This window comes from Porites lutea, chromosome 11 (assembly GCF_958299795.1).
Source record: "Porites lutea chromosome 11, jaPorLute2.1, whole genome shotgun sequence".
NCBI lineage: Eukaryota > Metazoa > Cnidaria > Anthozoa > Scleractinia > Poritidae > Porites > Porites lutea.
The window spans coordinates 26,968,953-26,981,309 of NC_133211.1; the positions used below are offsets into that span (position 1 = coordinate 26,968,953).

Consider the following 12,357-nt stretch of genomic DNA (forward strand, 5'->3'; position numbering starts at 1 on the left):
GTGTTGTATCTTAGCCTCGTTTCCATGAATTTAAAGGGGTGACCTATTAAAATAGCCGCTTAACTTGTGATCTATACCACAAATCAACTCTACTAACTAGCTGACATTGATCAGCAGGTCTTGTCCTATCAAAATCCGCTATCAAACCTTTTCTGACCCGATCATTGTACGAAACCCTTCTTTTAGGGTCCTGGCTTCCGGACTATAACGGATACGGATGAGTTGCTAGCCTAAAGACTGAATTGCCAAACGCCTTTCATTGATCTGTCTAAAGGATGACTAACGGATAGCTAACGGTCTAACCGTTTAAACGGAATATCGTTAGTGTACGTTTTCCCAAAGAACGTCACAAGTATCATGGGGGCCAGCCTGGCGACCAGGCGTGAAAAGTTAGTCGCCACTAAATAAAATCAAGTCGCATTGGCGACCCCAGGGGTCGCAACGTCGAGCCCTGTATTAAATAAGTAACCCCCTCCCCTCCCCGTCACTTTCTTAAATAGTAGGGATACAAGGAAAACCAGCGTCTTTTGCCACTTTATTTTTACCTTTTTAAGCTTTGACTACTTAACAAGTACTCCTCAAGCCCGAATGGGCTCTGAGTCAATAGCCAATGAGGACAAAGTCCGAATGGGCTTTTGACTTTGAGGCCATGAGGGGGAGAGGAATAATTGTTGTAGTAAAATCCAACTAGTTGGTCAATAATATCGAGACAAAACAACCTTAGCTAGTTAAAGCTAGACTTAAATCCTTTTTTGCCGCCAAAAAGCTGGTGCTTTTCGCTACTAGTGGGCTATAAGTCATAGCCTAGTAGTAGCTCAACCAATCAGAATTCAGCGTTGATAATAGACCACTAGTTGGATTTTACTAAGGCAGAATTAGTATGGGAGAATAGTTTATTTTCTTTGAGTCACTTCATGTTATTTCTATATCTGAATACTTGCAGAGTTCCTTTATGTGCATTATCTCTTCTTTAATTTTTGTCCTATTGCCGCACTCTTGGCAAATTGCATAAACATCCCTGGAAACAGACCACCATTCTCTATTTCATTTAAAGGAAAATGTAATAAATGCCCCCCTCAATTAAGTGCCCTCCTTCACTAAGCGCCCATCCTTTTACCTGAAATTTGAAACAAGCGCCTGGGTGTACAGTATTAACAAGTAAAATGTATGGGTACAAGAAGGTAAAAAAATCCTTTTTTGGCCTCTGCCCTATTGTGTTAGTTTCCCTAAGCCAATTCTGTGAAGCAATGAAAAGCCAGACTCCATTTTGTTTTACCTTTCATTATGATTATCATGTATTGTATAGTTTTTTTTTCTTTTCTCTGACATTGTTTTTAATCTGTGTTTTTTTTTTGTCCATCCCGCAGATCCTATCAGCTTTAAATCAAAATTTAGCTGTCACAGGTAAACAATTTGTTAGTTTATTATGGTAAAGTATTTTCAATCTTGTCAAATACGTAGCATTTTGACAAGGATTCAAGAGCCAGTTGCATAAATCTTATGTGTTAAGGCAGAAGGTAACCCTTTCAAACGCAGATATGTCTGAAGAAAGGCTCTATAAGCAACTGATCCCATAAGATTTCACCAACGTTCTTTACACAAATATTCCTGTAATTATATTTTATTTAAAGAAGAAGATAAGTGAAGAAAAAATTCAGCTGCCTTAAAGGATAACGTTCACCCCAGACACATTGCGCACTGAGGAACAATTTACTCTTCCTTGGTATGTTACTCAAAAAGTACTAAGAACTAATAGATTCTTTCTGCTTCCTTCAGCTCAAGAAGAAGAGGTTGAAGTGGATGAATTTCCAGTTGATCCTGATGTAAGTTGCTGTCTCTTAATAAAATTCTACTTGTTCTGTAGTCTTAATTTTGGTTTGTTTCCTTTTACAGAGTGAAGAAGGAAAAGCTCAGGAGGCTAGCAAGAAGGAGTTTCAACAAACGGAAAAACTCAAGAACCTGTTTTCAGATTGCAACATTTTCCTTTCTAGAGAAGTCCCGAGAGAGATACTTGTGTTTGTTATCAGGTACAAGTGGCACATCTGTATGTATAGTTCAGCTTCTATGTGTGAACACCCCTCTCAAGCAACCACAATACTAAAATCAGTTTTTCCAACAAAGCACCGTTGTTGAACGTTCTTACAAATGACCACCACCGTAGCTTGTGGGAACTGTGTTTTGAGTAAAAGATTGTACTCTCCAGATTTCTGTTCCCATTCACCCTCTTCCAAGTATTTCTTTCTTCTCTTTGCTTGGAGATTTTTGTGGAAGTTTCTGTTTCCTTAATGTTTAAGTATTATTAAGGTGACCGTATTTTGTCTGCCGTTTTTTGTCACTGTCTCAGTTATTCCAAGTCTCCTACGCAAACATTTTTTGCGGCCAAAGGACGTTTTGCGTCGAAGGCCAAATATTCCCGAGGGTGTACAGTTACCGCTTTTTGAAATGGTTCAGAATGTGAATTATGCTGTGTTGTTTACCAGGTGTTTTGGTGGTGAAGTTTCATGGCACAGTGCTGATGCATTAGGAGCAACATTCGATGAAAGCAGTGAATTTATAACTCATCAAATTGTAGACCGCCCTGTGCAAGGGCACAGGTACCTATCCAGGTAATAAGATGATTCTCACTTAGTGGATTGTTCTCTGTGTACTAGAAATGAACTGATAAAGTAAAAAAAATAATGGTAAATATGATGTCATGTCAAAATGAAGACTCAGAGAGGATTGTCATGACTTGTGAGTGATTTGACAGCAATGCAGCCTATGCAAAACAACAGCGACGACAGCGAAAACGTCCCTTTTAAAGTCAATTCGCGTTAGCAAATTTTCTTGGAGTTGAATTCTTACTGACATTATGGACTCGTGCTTTCCTAGGTATTATGTGCAGCCGCAGTGGGTGTTTGACTGTGTGAATCATCGCAAGCTGCTTCCTGTTGAAGATTATTTTCCGGGAGTAGAACTGCCACCTCATCTGTCTCCATTTGTCCAAGAGGAAGAAGGAGATTACATTCCCCCTGAGAGACGAGCCATGTTAGAGGAGGAGGGGAAGGTGGAATATGCTCAACAGAATGAAGAAGAAGGTGAGAAATTCATTTATTTCCTAAGCCTTGATGCTCCAACGGGGCGGGGCTTCCAAGATGTTTGGAGCCTTAGAGGCAGAAGACACCAATATTAGTTTCTTGTCCGAACTTTTCTCTTTGGTATAACAACGTGGCAGTAGAAACAGAAAATCTTTTTCAAATAATCCTCTCGAAAATAGGTGATTCTTCAGGGTTAGAGAGCTTAAAATGACTGCCAAATGGGAGAGAGAGATAGTTCTTCTTCTTCTTCTCTTTTTTTCAATATTGCCAATTAGTCGTCCTTATTCGTGCAATAATTACATTAAGTAATTTTGGTTAATTACGCGTCGATCTCAAGGCTTGCAGCATGAATAGGTCAGTCATAAGCTCAATTCAAAGGGCAAGCACGTCAATTACTCAGTAGAGTAACCAACTACATAATTCACCCTTATTCGTCCTTATTAGAAACTACTTGTAAATAACAAAATCACAGCTTAATGTCTAGCAAATCTGTCCTCCAACTATTATTTCCAGCACTACTGAATAACAAAAATGAACTTTGAAAGCCTTTTAGGGTAACAAGTTTTCAATAACCACAATAATTATTGCAATCCGTTTCACTTTTCCTAAGTTTGTCCATCCATGCCATCCTTTGTATTTCTGTGTTTAGTGTTTATGCCTTCTTCTATTGTTTTATGCGGTTATTTTCGTGTTTCACTCAATTTGGCGACAGTTGCCAAATTATGTTTCAATTTTGGTAAATTTCCTGACACAGCTCCTCTAAGTAAATGGTGTTCCATACTGGAAATGTTGTTGCTTCCTGCAGCCTGTCTAGGATGAAGTATTTGCCCCCCAAAATTTTATGCTCTACGTTGTCTTGAATTTAGAAGAAAAGAGTGAAGAGATGACCAAAGAGGAGAAGAACTTAGCGTTGATGGCCATGAAAAAGAAAGACAAACGGTTATACGACAGGATAATGCATTCTAAAAAGAAAAAGAGATCAGAGGTGAGGCAAGCAAGGTCTCGTAAAATTTTAACTAGGCTTCAACTCGTATCTTACCTGTCATATGTAAATCGCTTGCGGCGGTCAGTATTTGGATCTCGGTTTCTTTTAGAACTGTTGCGACGTAATATTTAGTATGTTACACCTAATGAATACTTGTCATCTACTTTTGTTTCCCTACTACTTGTATACAGTCCGCCAACTGTGTAAATGTCTTATAGAGTGTAAAATAAAGAATTGAATTGAATAGAATTGTTGGTGAATAACCGGCAGTGATGTTAATTCAAAGGTCAGACTGTGTGCGTTTCCTTAGCCTAGCTCCCTTCTCTTTGTAAGAAGTCAAGATATGTATGTACTTGGAAACAAAGCTGGGATTCCTTTGTTCTCACAAATTAGCGTTGGTAATCCCTTGTAAACCGTAGTAGTTTGTGATAAGTCTTTTGATGTGTTCTTGCACTCTACCCTCTGGTCGATATGAAGAATCAAAAGACGAGGCAAATTGTAACAGTTGCCAAAACACGTTTTGTCTTTTTGTAGGTACGAAAACTTGAGACCAAACGAAAGGCTTACGATGAAGCACAGTCACAAAAGAAACAGAAGACAGCAAGATGAAGTCACTAGTAATCAAATGATGTTTTAATAACAAGAGCTTCTTCAGTTCTCCATTTTATTGTTCGCTACTCTATTTTAGAGACGTGCACCTCTTGGTTTGAGCTGAGAAGTACCCTGTGAATAGCTTGTGAGTGCCAATAAATTATCTTTTTCGAAGACAGGCGTGTTAAAAATGTGGGGCTGACTTACTTACAACAGACAACTAACTGCCAACACTCAAACACTACTGGCAGTATTTGTGCGTAAGAGCTTTCTTTGTCTAGCTGACGTTAACATAAAAGCAGGAAACTTTTTTAAAAGAGCTACAAGATGAAACGAAAGCCAGTCTAATGGCATTGTTAAGCTTCAAATCGAGGTTAACCGAATTAAAGCAGGAGGTCGTGGTGGCGGACGAAAATCATGAAATTTGTACACTGTAAACTAGAAGTCATTCCAAGGTCATTTTCATTTTCCGCCAATCTTTTATTATATCTCGGAGAGGTTAAGTTAAAATTTCAGTGTCTAGTTTGTTACTTATTAGTTGCATTTTCCGAACCCAACCAGACCCTTCCTCACCGCCGGACAGCCCCTAAACGTCCATTCTTTTACAGTGTCTAGCCTCAGTCCCACGGGGAGGTTACAATGGGGCGTGTTTGGCGCACACCCACAGAATAAAAGCCACCGATAAGTCCATAATCGACGGATCGGTGGCCACCGCCTAGCGAGAGAACAGAAAAGACTTAAGCAAGCTATGACTTAATGACTACCATTAATAACCACCTTAGTGGCAGTTTGGTCGATATATGAACCACGTGAAAAGTCAGATTAGGTGTTTGTAGATCTCCTTCACTTTAGTCAGTGCCGCAGTAGCGGAGAGAACCTCTATGAAATGGTGTGCTGTGAAGATAGTATACAATGTATTCATTGCAATTCCTCACTTGGATTTGGGTTTGCCACTCACAACATCCTGCATTGTAACTAAAACAGACTTGTCTTGTGACAATACCATCAGTTACTTCAGGATGCGCACCACTTAACCAGCCGGGTGCAGCGGTGTTACACTTCTCTTTAGGCGGACATGAAGTAGTCATCATACTACCTGCGTCGCCTTGGAAACGAAACCATCCTGGACCGAGATTAGTGTCATTTTTAACCGGTTCAACCAGAGGAAACGATGTTTTCCTATCAGCATCGGTCAGAGATGTGAAGTTATAACATTCTGAAAAGAACAAGCCGTGTTTAAGATAGTTAGAATAGACAATGGTTAGAAAAAAAATGTTTGAAAGAATTTCATTGATTCATTCTGAGTCAGGTACTTTTTTGCGCCATTTAGCTAATAGAATGGCAAAATATGTTTGCTATAACGTTATGTTACCGTAATATTCCGAAAATAAGCCCCTCCAAATACAAGCCCCCCAAAAATTCGTAACGTAAAAAACCCTCCGATAAATTGCCCCTCCAAATACAAGCTCCCGGGGACTTGTACTCGGAAATTGCCCTCAAATTCAAAATAAATTAAAACAAAGCAAAAACCGCACAGTAACACTAAATTTTTTGCATTTGCCCGAACTATTACTTCTGCCAAATGATTGCAGTCAAACAGTGTCACAGTATATTGCTGTTTGCGTAGTTCACTCTTCAGAATTGGCTTGGATTTCCTTGGATCATATGGACAAAATACTTCCATAGCTGAGTTTTACTGAGATCTAAGTAAGTAAGTAAGTAGTTTATTTATACACGTAAGCGCCTGGGAGTTAACAAAAACTCGTTCGAACGTGCACTTGTAGAAAAAAGATTACAAAAACCTAAGTAGAACGAAAAAAGACTTTAACTACTTAAGAACTAACATCCATTATATTAACTGTCATTACATAAAAATCTATGATTTAAAAAAGAGCTGAGCTATGATAGCAATGAATGAAATAGTTTAGATGATAGTAATTATGATAAAATAACTTAGTAACATATTCAAGGCAAAAACTAGTATCAAGATTCTAAATTGAACTTTTGAAGAGCTTTTTTAAACACATTAAGATTATCAGAATTTCTAATGTATAGCGGTAGTTTATTCCACAGCTTGATAGCTGTAAATGAAAAGGATTTATTATATAGATACTGATGAAATACCAGGATTTTTCCTTTTGCTAAAAAATCATATTTTCATCGCGCGCAGTTAAGATACTATTTTTATCTTTCACGTGTGAGGATATTGGTGTCGCCATGGTTTCTAACATACGCTTTTGCTGTTATAGAATTTTTCTGTTCTTCATTAGAATTTTGACTTTTTGAAACAGAAAATATAAGAATTATTGTCTTTATTTCTCCTTTATAACTTTATATCCGAGTTTCGTAACATTTTTGTGACAGGCATATTGCGATAGGTGACCACTTTAATTGCACTATTTTGCTGTTTCGAAAATGAATGAAAAAACGTTGTGTTTTATGTAGGAATTTCATCAGTATCTATGAAATAAACAGAACATTACATCGCCGCTTGGGGATACGAATTTTATCTTCGAGTGCTCAAAGTATCTCTCACGAGTGAGCGAAGCGAACGAGTGAGAGATACTTTCAGCACTCGAAGATAAAATTCGTATCCCCAAGCGGCCATGTAATATCCTCTATTTATGCATCCACTCAGTAGTAAATTAGGATGTACCAAGTTACTTTCATTACCCCTTAGATTATAACATACATCCCTTAAATTCAGAAAATTGGCGAAGTACTGATCTATTGAGTTGCGTCCTCAATGCGAGTTTCAGGAAAAACTTGCCGCAAATTACTGATATAAATTTCCTTCTAACTATAAGCTAGCCCAATAGATTTTGAGATGCACATTTCCGCCCAGTATAAGCTTAGCCGATTTTGAAACGAAAATTTCCTTCCGTATATAAGCCCCTCCGAAAAAAGGGCCTTTGAAAAATATAGGCCCCTGGGCTTATTTTCGGAATTTTACAGTATATCGTCTGCAAAAGTTGACCTTGCGATTTTCAAGCACAACTTCCAATAACTTGTCTCCGCATGCAACACGAAAACGCCCGAGGCTAAAAGGTGGTCCCTTCAAATAATCGTCCACTTTAATGAATATGTCTGTTCCAGGAAGAGAAACTTGTATACTAGAAAGATTTTTTATACCAAATCAGTGAACTTAGAAGCCACACACAGATTGTGTTTCTTCTTACAGACATGTTTCTAGGTTTCGGTGTCTGCTACAGCATAATTAGTAGAGGTTACAGTTTGTGTTTACTTGAAACAAGGATAACGTTATTTTTAAGGCCAAATTTTCAAAATTGAAAGAAGCAGCCCATTCAAATAAGCGCCCTCTCTGAATTAGTGCAAACTCAGCTACTCGAAGAGCTGAATAACTACTCTATGAGCTAATTCGAGCAATTACTGTATAGACAGACTAGACCACGAAAACGAAGTCAGTAAACAAAAGTTTTGAAACAGTAAAATAGTTGGTACTGCCGCATGCGTGAGATTTATAACGAGTAACAACTAACGATTCCGGACCGCTGAGATACTTATTTAAGAAAAAAAATGAAATCTCTTTGTTATAGGAAAACAAAGCCAATTGCAACCTCAGTAAAACAAAACGCGCATAGTGTAAAATTGTCAATAATTTTACCTGGTGCCTCTGTACAGTATGTTTTTCCATCTCCTATGTATCCATGGTTACAAGAGCAATTAAACGAACCCAATGTGTTTTTACAGGAAGCCAAACTAGGAAGGCAATCATGGACTCCACCGTCACATTCATTGATGTCTGTAATAGAAATGAAAATAAAGTAAACCCAAGGAAGTGTGCTGCGCCTTGAACGTAATTTCCTAGCAGCATAACCGGCGAATAGTCGGGACTCCGTCCACGTTACCCGGCAGACCTTGCCACAGCGATCTCTTCGAGATTCTCCAGGTGAAGGGAAGGAGAGAGGATCTGGAAACGAGGTGTTTGTGGTACTCAAGTCGACAAGTCCTGAAGGTTGGAAAACTTTGTCGGACTTGACATAAACGACGTGGGGTAACCTAAGGCGAGAAGTTTTTAAAGTACAGTAAAAGTCCGCGTATAAGAACCTGGATTTTTTAATTTAGCCTTAACAGGTTCTTATATAAATGGTACTTAAAGCAAATTAAGACTACCAAGGTTCTTAAAATAGGTTCTTATATTTTCATATCAATTTCATTTAAGTATATTATAAATGTCATCTCATAATACAATATAAATCATTAATACCATAATGCCTAAAGGCAGTACAGTGCAGGTATGTCCTTAACAAAACATAACAAACAAATTCATAGTCAGTTCTCTGAAAGTTGATACACTTTTACAGCAACTACACTGATAAGAACCTAACTTCAAATTTTAGCCTTAATAGGTTCTTATGTGAAGGGGGCTTAAAATGAAAATTTTGTTCTACAGGTTCTTAAAACCCAGGTTCTTATACGCGGGGTTTTACTGTAGTGGGGTTTTGAGTAATGATGAGCGAAGAAAGTGCAATACGGCAAAAAACAAACAACAACAAAAAAGCAAAACAAAAAGCAAATATATTATACCATTAACAAATGATAAAAGAGCCAAAGTTCTTAAACATAACTTCCTTTACCTTGCTATTAAACAGACATTTTTAGCCCCACTAAATTATGCAAATATATTTAAGGCAAGTGTTTAGAAGCTGTTAACTTGCTAGTTTCATCCCTTCTTAGTAGAACCTTCACCTCAAATAGTACCATTACTATTATTTTTTGAGTGTATATATTTCTGTACATTAAACAATTTCTCTGATATTTTATTCTTTAAGTATGTTTATATATAAAAGTGTTAGTTCGATTGACCTGTTATCTGTTTTTGATATGGGGTCATTAACTTCCATACGGATTGTCCATATGGCCTTATCTTTCACCTTCTTGTTAGCCATCATAATAAATAAATAAATGAATAAACAAACATTGGCGTCTTATTCAAGCCACTTTTTTTCATTTTCATGGCCTTAATTAACGTTAAAACGTTCAAGAAAATGACGACGTTATACAAACCTTGCCCCTTTAAACAAAGGAACTAAGATTAAATTAAACTTGGGGTTTACTGATAATTCGGACGGTCAGCCCAGGCCAGGCCTTCCTTCATCTTTTTTCCACCTAAAGAACAGCTTTACCATCCGAAATATTGGAAAATGTCAGTTCATCGCTTATTTTATACCGTAAATACTCGTTCATTTGTATTAGCTTTGGATTACCTGCCGAAAAACACAACATTGGGATATCCTCGATTGTACTTTAATTATAAAGATGGAAGGTAGTTGAGAACTCGGGTTGAGAAACAGCGAAAAGTACGATATAAAATCGTCATTCTTTACCTTGTTCGCAATGCTCGCCTGTCCATCCCGTAGGGCAGAGACAGCGATATAGTTTGTCTGTGAATCCAGACTGGCAAGTTGCACCGTTGAGACAATGGTTGCTATCACAAGCGCTCTGTAAAAGAAACAAACAAACAATCAACACGCAGTATCAAAAAGAGGTACCAGTCATTGTCATGTCAACGTATGTTACTCTATTTATTTACTAGATTTTCGGAACACCACCACTCACTTCGCATTGAAAAAAGGTGGATCAGTCCGCAAGCCTTCTCCGATACACCCCCCGGTTTAAATTTAAAGAGTAATGCAAGAAAAATTTGCAAAACCTAAGGTTTGTTTCGCTGTTCAAAGTTAGATGTATTTTCAATACGCTTTAAACTTACTTAACTTTTTAAGTTTAATTAAAAAGTCCTTTTGAAAGTGTTTGAAAACTGAAACTGATGCTAGTGTCGGGCGCATTTGTGTAAAGAGTATTTCAGGGACAACCGTTTTCAACGGAAAGAAACTCGTCATTTTGATAAAAATGCAAAGATAGTAACATGAACCAATCATTTTTTCTACATTATTTCATACAAACTTGCCCGACTTATTTCCACTTCAAACAGTAAGTGAGATCTCACAAATTTCATTTCCACTGAACTTAGGTTGCCTGTTTCTCTTTTCTCTAAAGACAAGCGAAAATAGCTTCTAGCTTGCAGGCTATATCCTCGATGAATGAAAACTGATTATCTAAAAAAGAGAACTATAAATTGAATAATTTGACATTACGTCGGTCCCATGGTAGAAGAAACCGACTGTGTCCAGGAAATCTTCTTCGTGTTCTTGCTGAGTTGAATTGTTCAGTTCACATTGGTGTGTTCCATCATCGCTGCTCACGTTATTTTCAAAATTGCAGCTGACGCAGTCGTGCTCGTTGAAACATAACATTTCACATGTATCCATATCAGGGACTTGCTCGGTTTTTATTACGTGGTTCACCAGACGTTTGTTGGCAAAGAACAAATATGGTGGAAACGACAGCTTTCTGCAGTCACCTGAAACGTACGTAAACGTGAAACTGAAAATGGTTAAGTTTCTGCTTTTAACAAAATTTTGCACGCTGTGCACGTGTTTGTGGTCAAAGAAATAACAGCAACCGTGAAAGGCAACAAAGAACTTTGAGGAGTACGACGAAAAAGATCTATAGTTGAACACCACAAAAGCTCACAAAGAATTCTCTCTTGCAAAGAATATAACCCCTTTCTTTTCTCTTCAGTTAATTCAATCACCAGTCATATTGGTAAGCTACCCGGTAGCCTGCGTAGCTGGCGGTATAGTGTGGGTGCGAGATTAAAGTTTTGGCGGCGGAGCCGTGTTCCAAAAAAAGGGAGTAGGGACGAGGCGGTTGGTATTTCTCACGGCTTCGCCGCTCGTGACAGCTCCGCCGTCAAATCTCATTCGACTATATTACAACGGCTCCGCCGCCAAATTTCACTCGACTACTACACAATACCGCCAGCTACGCAGGCTAGCTACCCGGCAATATCCTACACCACACCAGATTTAAATATAATAGAAAATATCTGGCTCTACATGAAGAGAGAGCTACAAAAGTCTGCGGTAGATATCTCTACCAAAAATGATCTTCTGCGTGAAATCCAGAGCGTGTGGCGGATCAGAATTGGATTATATAAGAGACCTTTACCAGTCCATACCTGACCGCCTAAATAATGTAATTGAAATGAAGAGTCATCTCACTAAATATTAAGGTGATTTTAAAGTTAGATTTGCCGCAAACGGTGTTAAAACTAGCGCGCGTAAACAAACGCCGCTATATTGAAAGTGACGAATACTTTTGTCCCCCGACTGTAGTTATAAAATTAGGGCCCTTAATCTGAGTGTGCTATTAAAAGCTTAGACTCTATGGCTAAACAACCGATATATCCAGGAAATGTTTTCTAACCTTGGTTTGCAAGTGTGATGCATCGACGAGGCCAAATTCCCACCAACGCAAACAGCGGTATCGCTAGTTTAAAGATAGATTCAGCTGCCATTATATTTTCGGAATCATTTGAGATCTTACCAGTGTTACCTGTTTTCCTACTTTGTAACTATCGGCTGGAGGAATACGACTCTACACTGTGGTGTGTTTCACATATATTTTTAAGTTACAAGTATGCATTCTCTATCCATTAGCTGGCACGATACGATTGAAATTAATTATTTATGGATTATCTTATTATTAGTCCACGGCAATTTCACGTTTTCAATAAAGCCAGTCTCAGAATACAACCCGACCCAAATGGTTGTTTTGGAGGCTAACGGATATGAGAATATACTTTAGACATCTGTTCTGACCCATTTTTTTTTATTCTAA

At 38.1% G+C, this 12,357-nt stretch overlaps 2 protein-coding genes across 2 annotated transcripts in view; one reads left to right on the forward strand and one right to left on the reverse strand.

Annotated features, from left to right (window-relative positions):
* Window positions 1–4,831, forward strand: part of LOC140951670 (pescadillo homolog) — a 20,104-nt gene extending 15,273 nt beyond the window's left edge. Inside the window, exons 10-16 of the mRNA XM_073400972.1 lie at window positions 1,368–1,404; window positions 1,777–1,823; window positions 1,894–2,027; window positions 2,481–2,606; window positions 2,872–3,077; window positions 3,944–4,062; window positions 4,597–4,831. Of these exons, the coding sequence (XP_073257073.1) occupies window positions 1,368–1,404; window positions 1,777–1,823; window positions 1,894–2,027; window positions 2,481–2,606; window positions 2,872–3,077; window positions 3,944–4,062; window positions 4,597–4,671 (744 nt within the window). The 3' untranslated portion in view covers window positions 4,672–4,831. The remainder of the gene's footprint in view (window positions 1–1,367; window positions 1,405–1,776; window positions 1,824–1,893; window positions 2,028–2,480; window positions 2,607–2,871; window positions 3,078–3,943; window positions 4,063–4,596) is intronic.
* A 543-nt stretch (window positions 4,832–5,374) lies between these two features.
* Window positions 5,375–12,146, reverse strand: LOC140952866 (uromodulin-like). Its single transcript, XM_073402316.1, has 5 exons — window positions 11,944–12,146; window positions 10,770–11,035; window positions 10,002–10,116; window positions 8,279–8,416; window positions 5,375–5,869 (listed from the first exon to the last, which is right to left on the reverse strand). The coding sequence occupies exons 1-5, from the start codon at window positions 12,032–12,034 to the stop codon at window positions 5,502–5,504; spliced, it is 978 nt and encodes a 325-aa protein (XP_073258417.1). The 5' UTR covers window positions 12,035–12,146; the 3' UTR covers window positions 5,375–5,501.
* Between the last annotated feature and the right edge of the window lie 211 nt (window positions 12,147–12,357).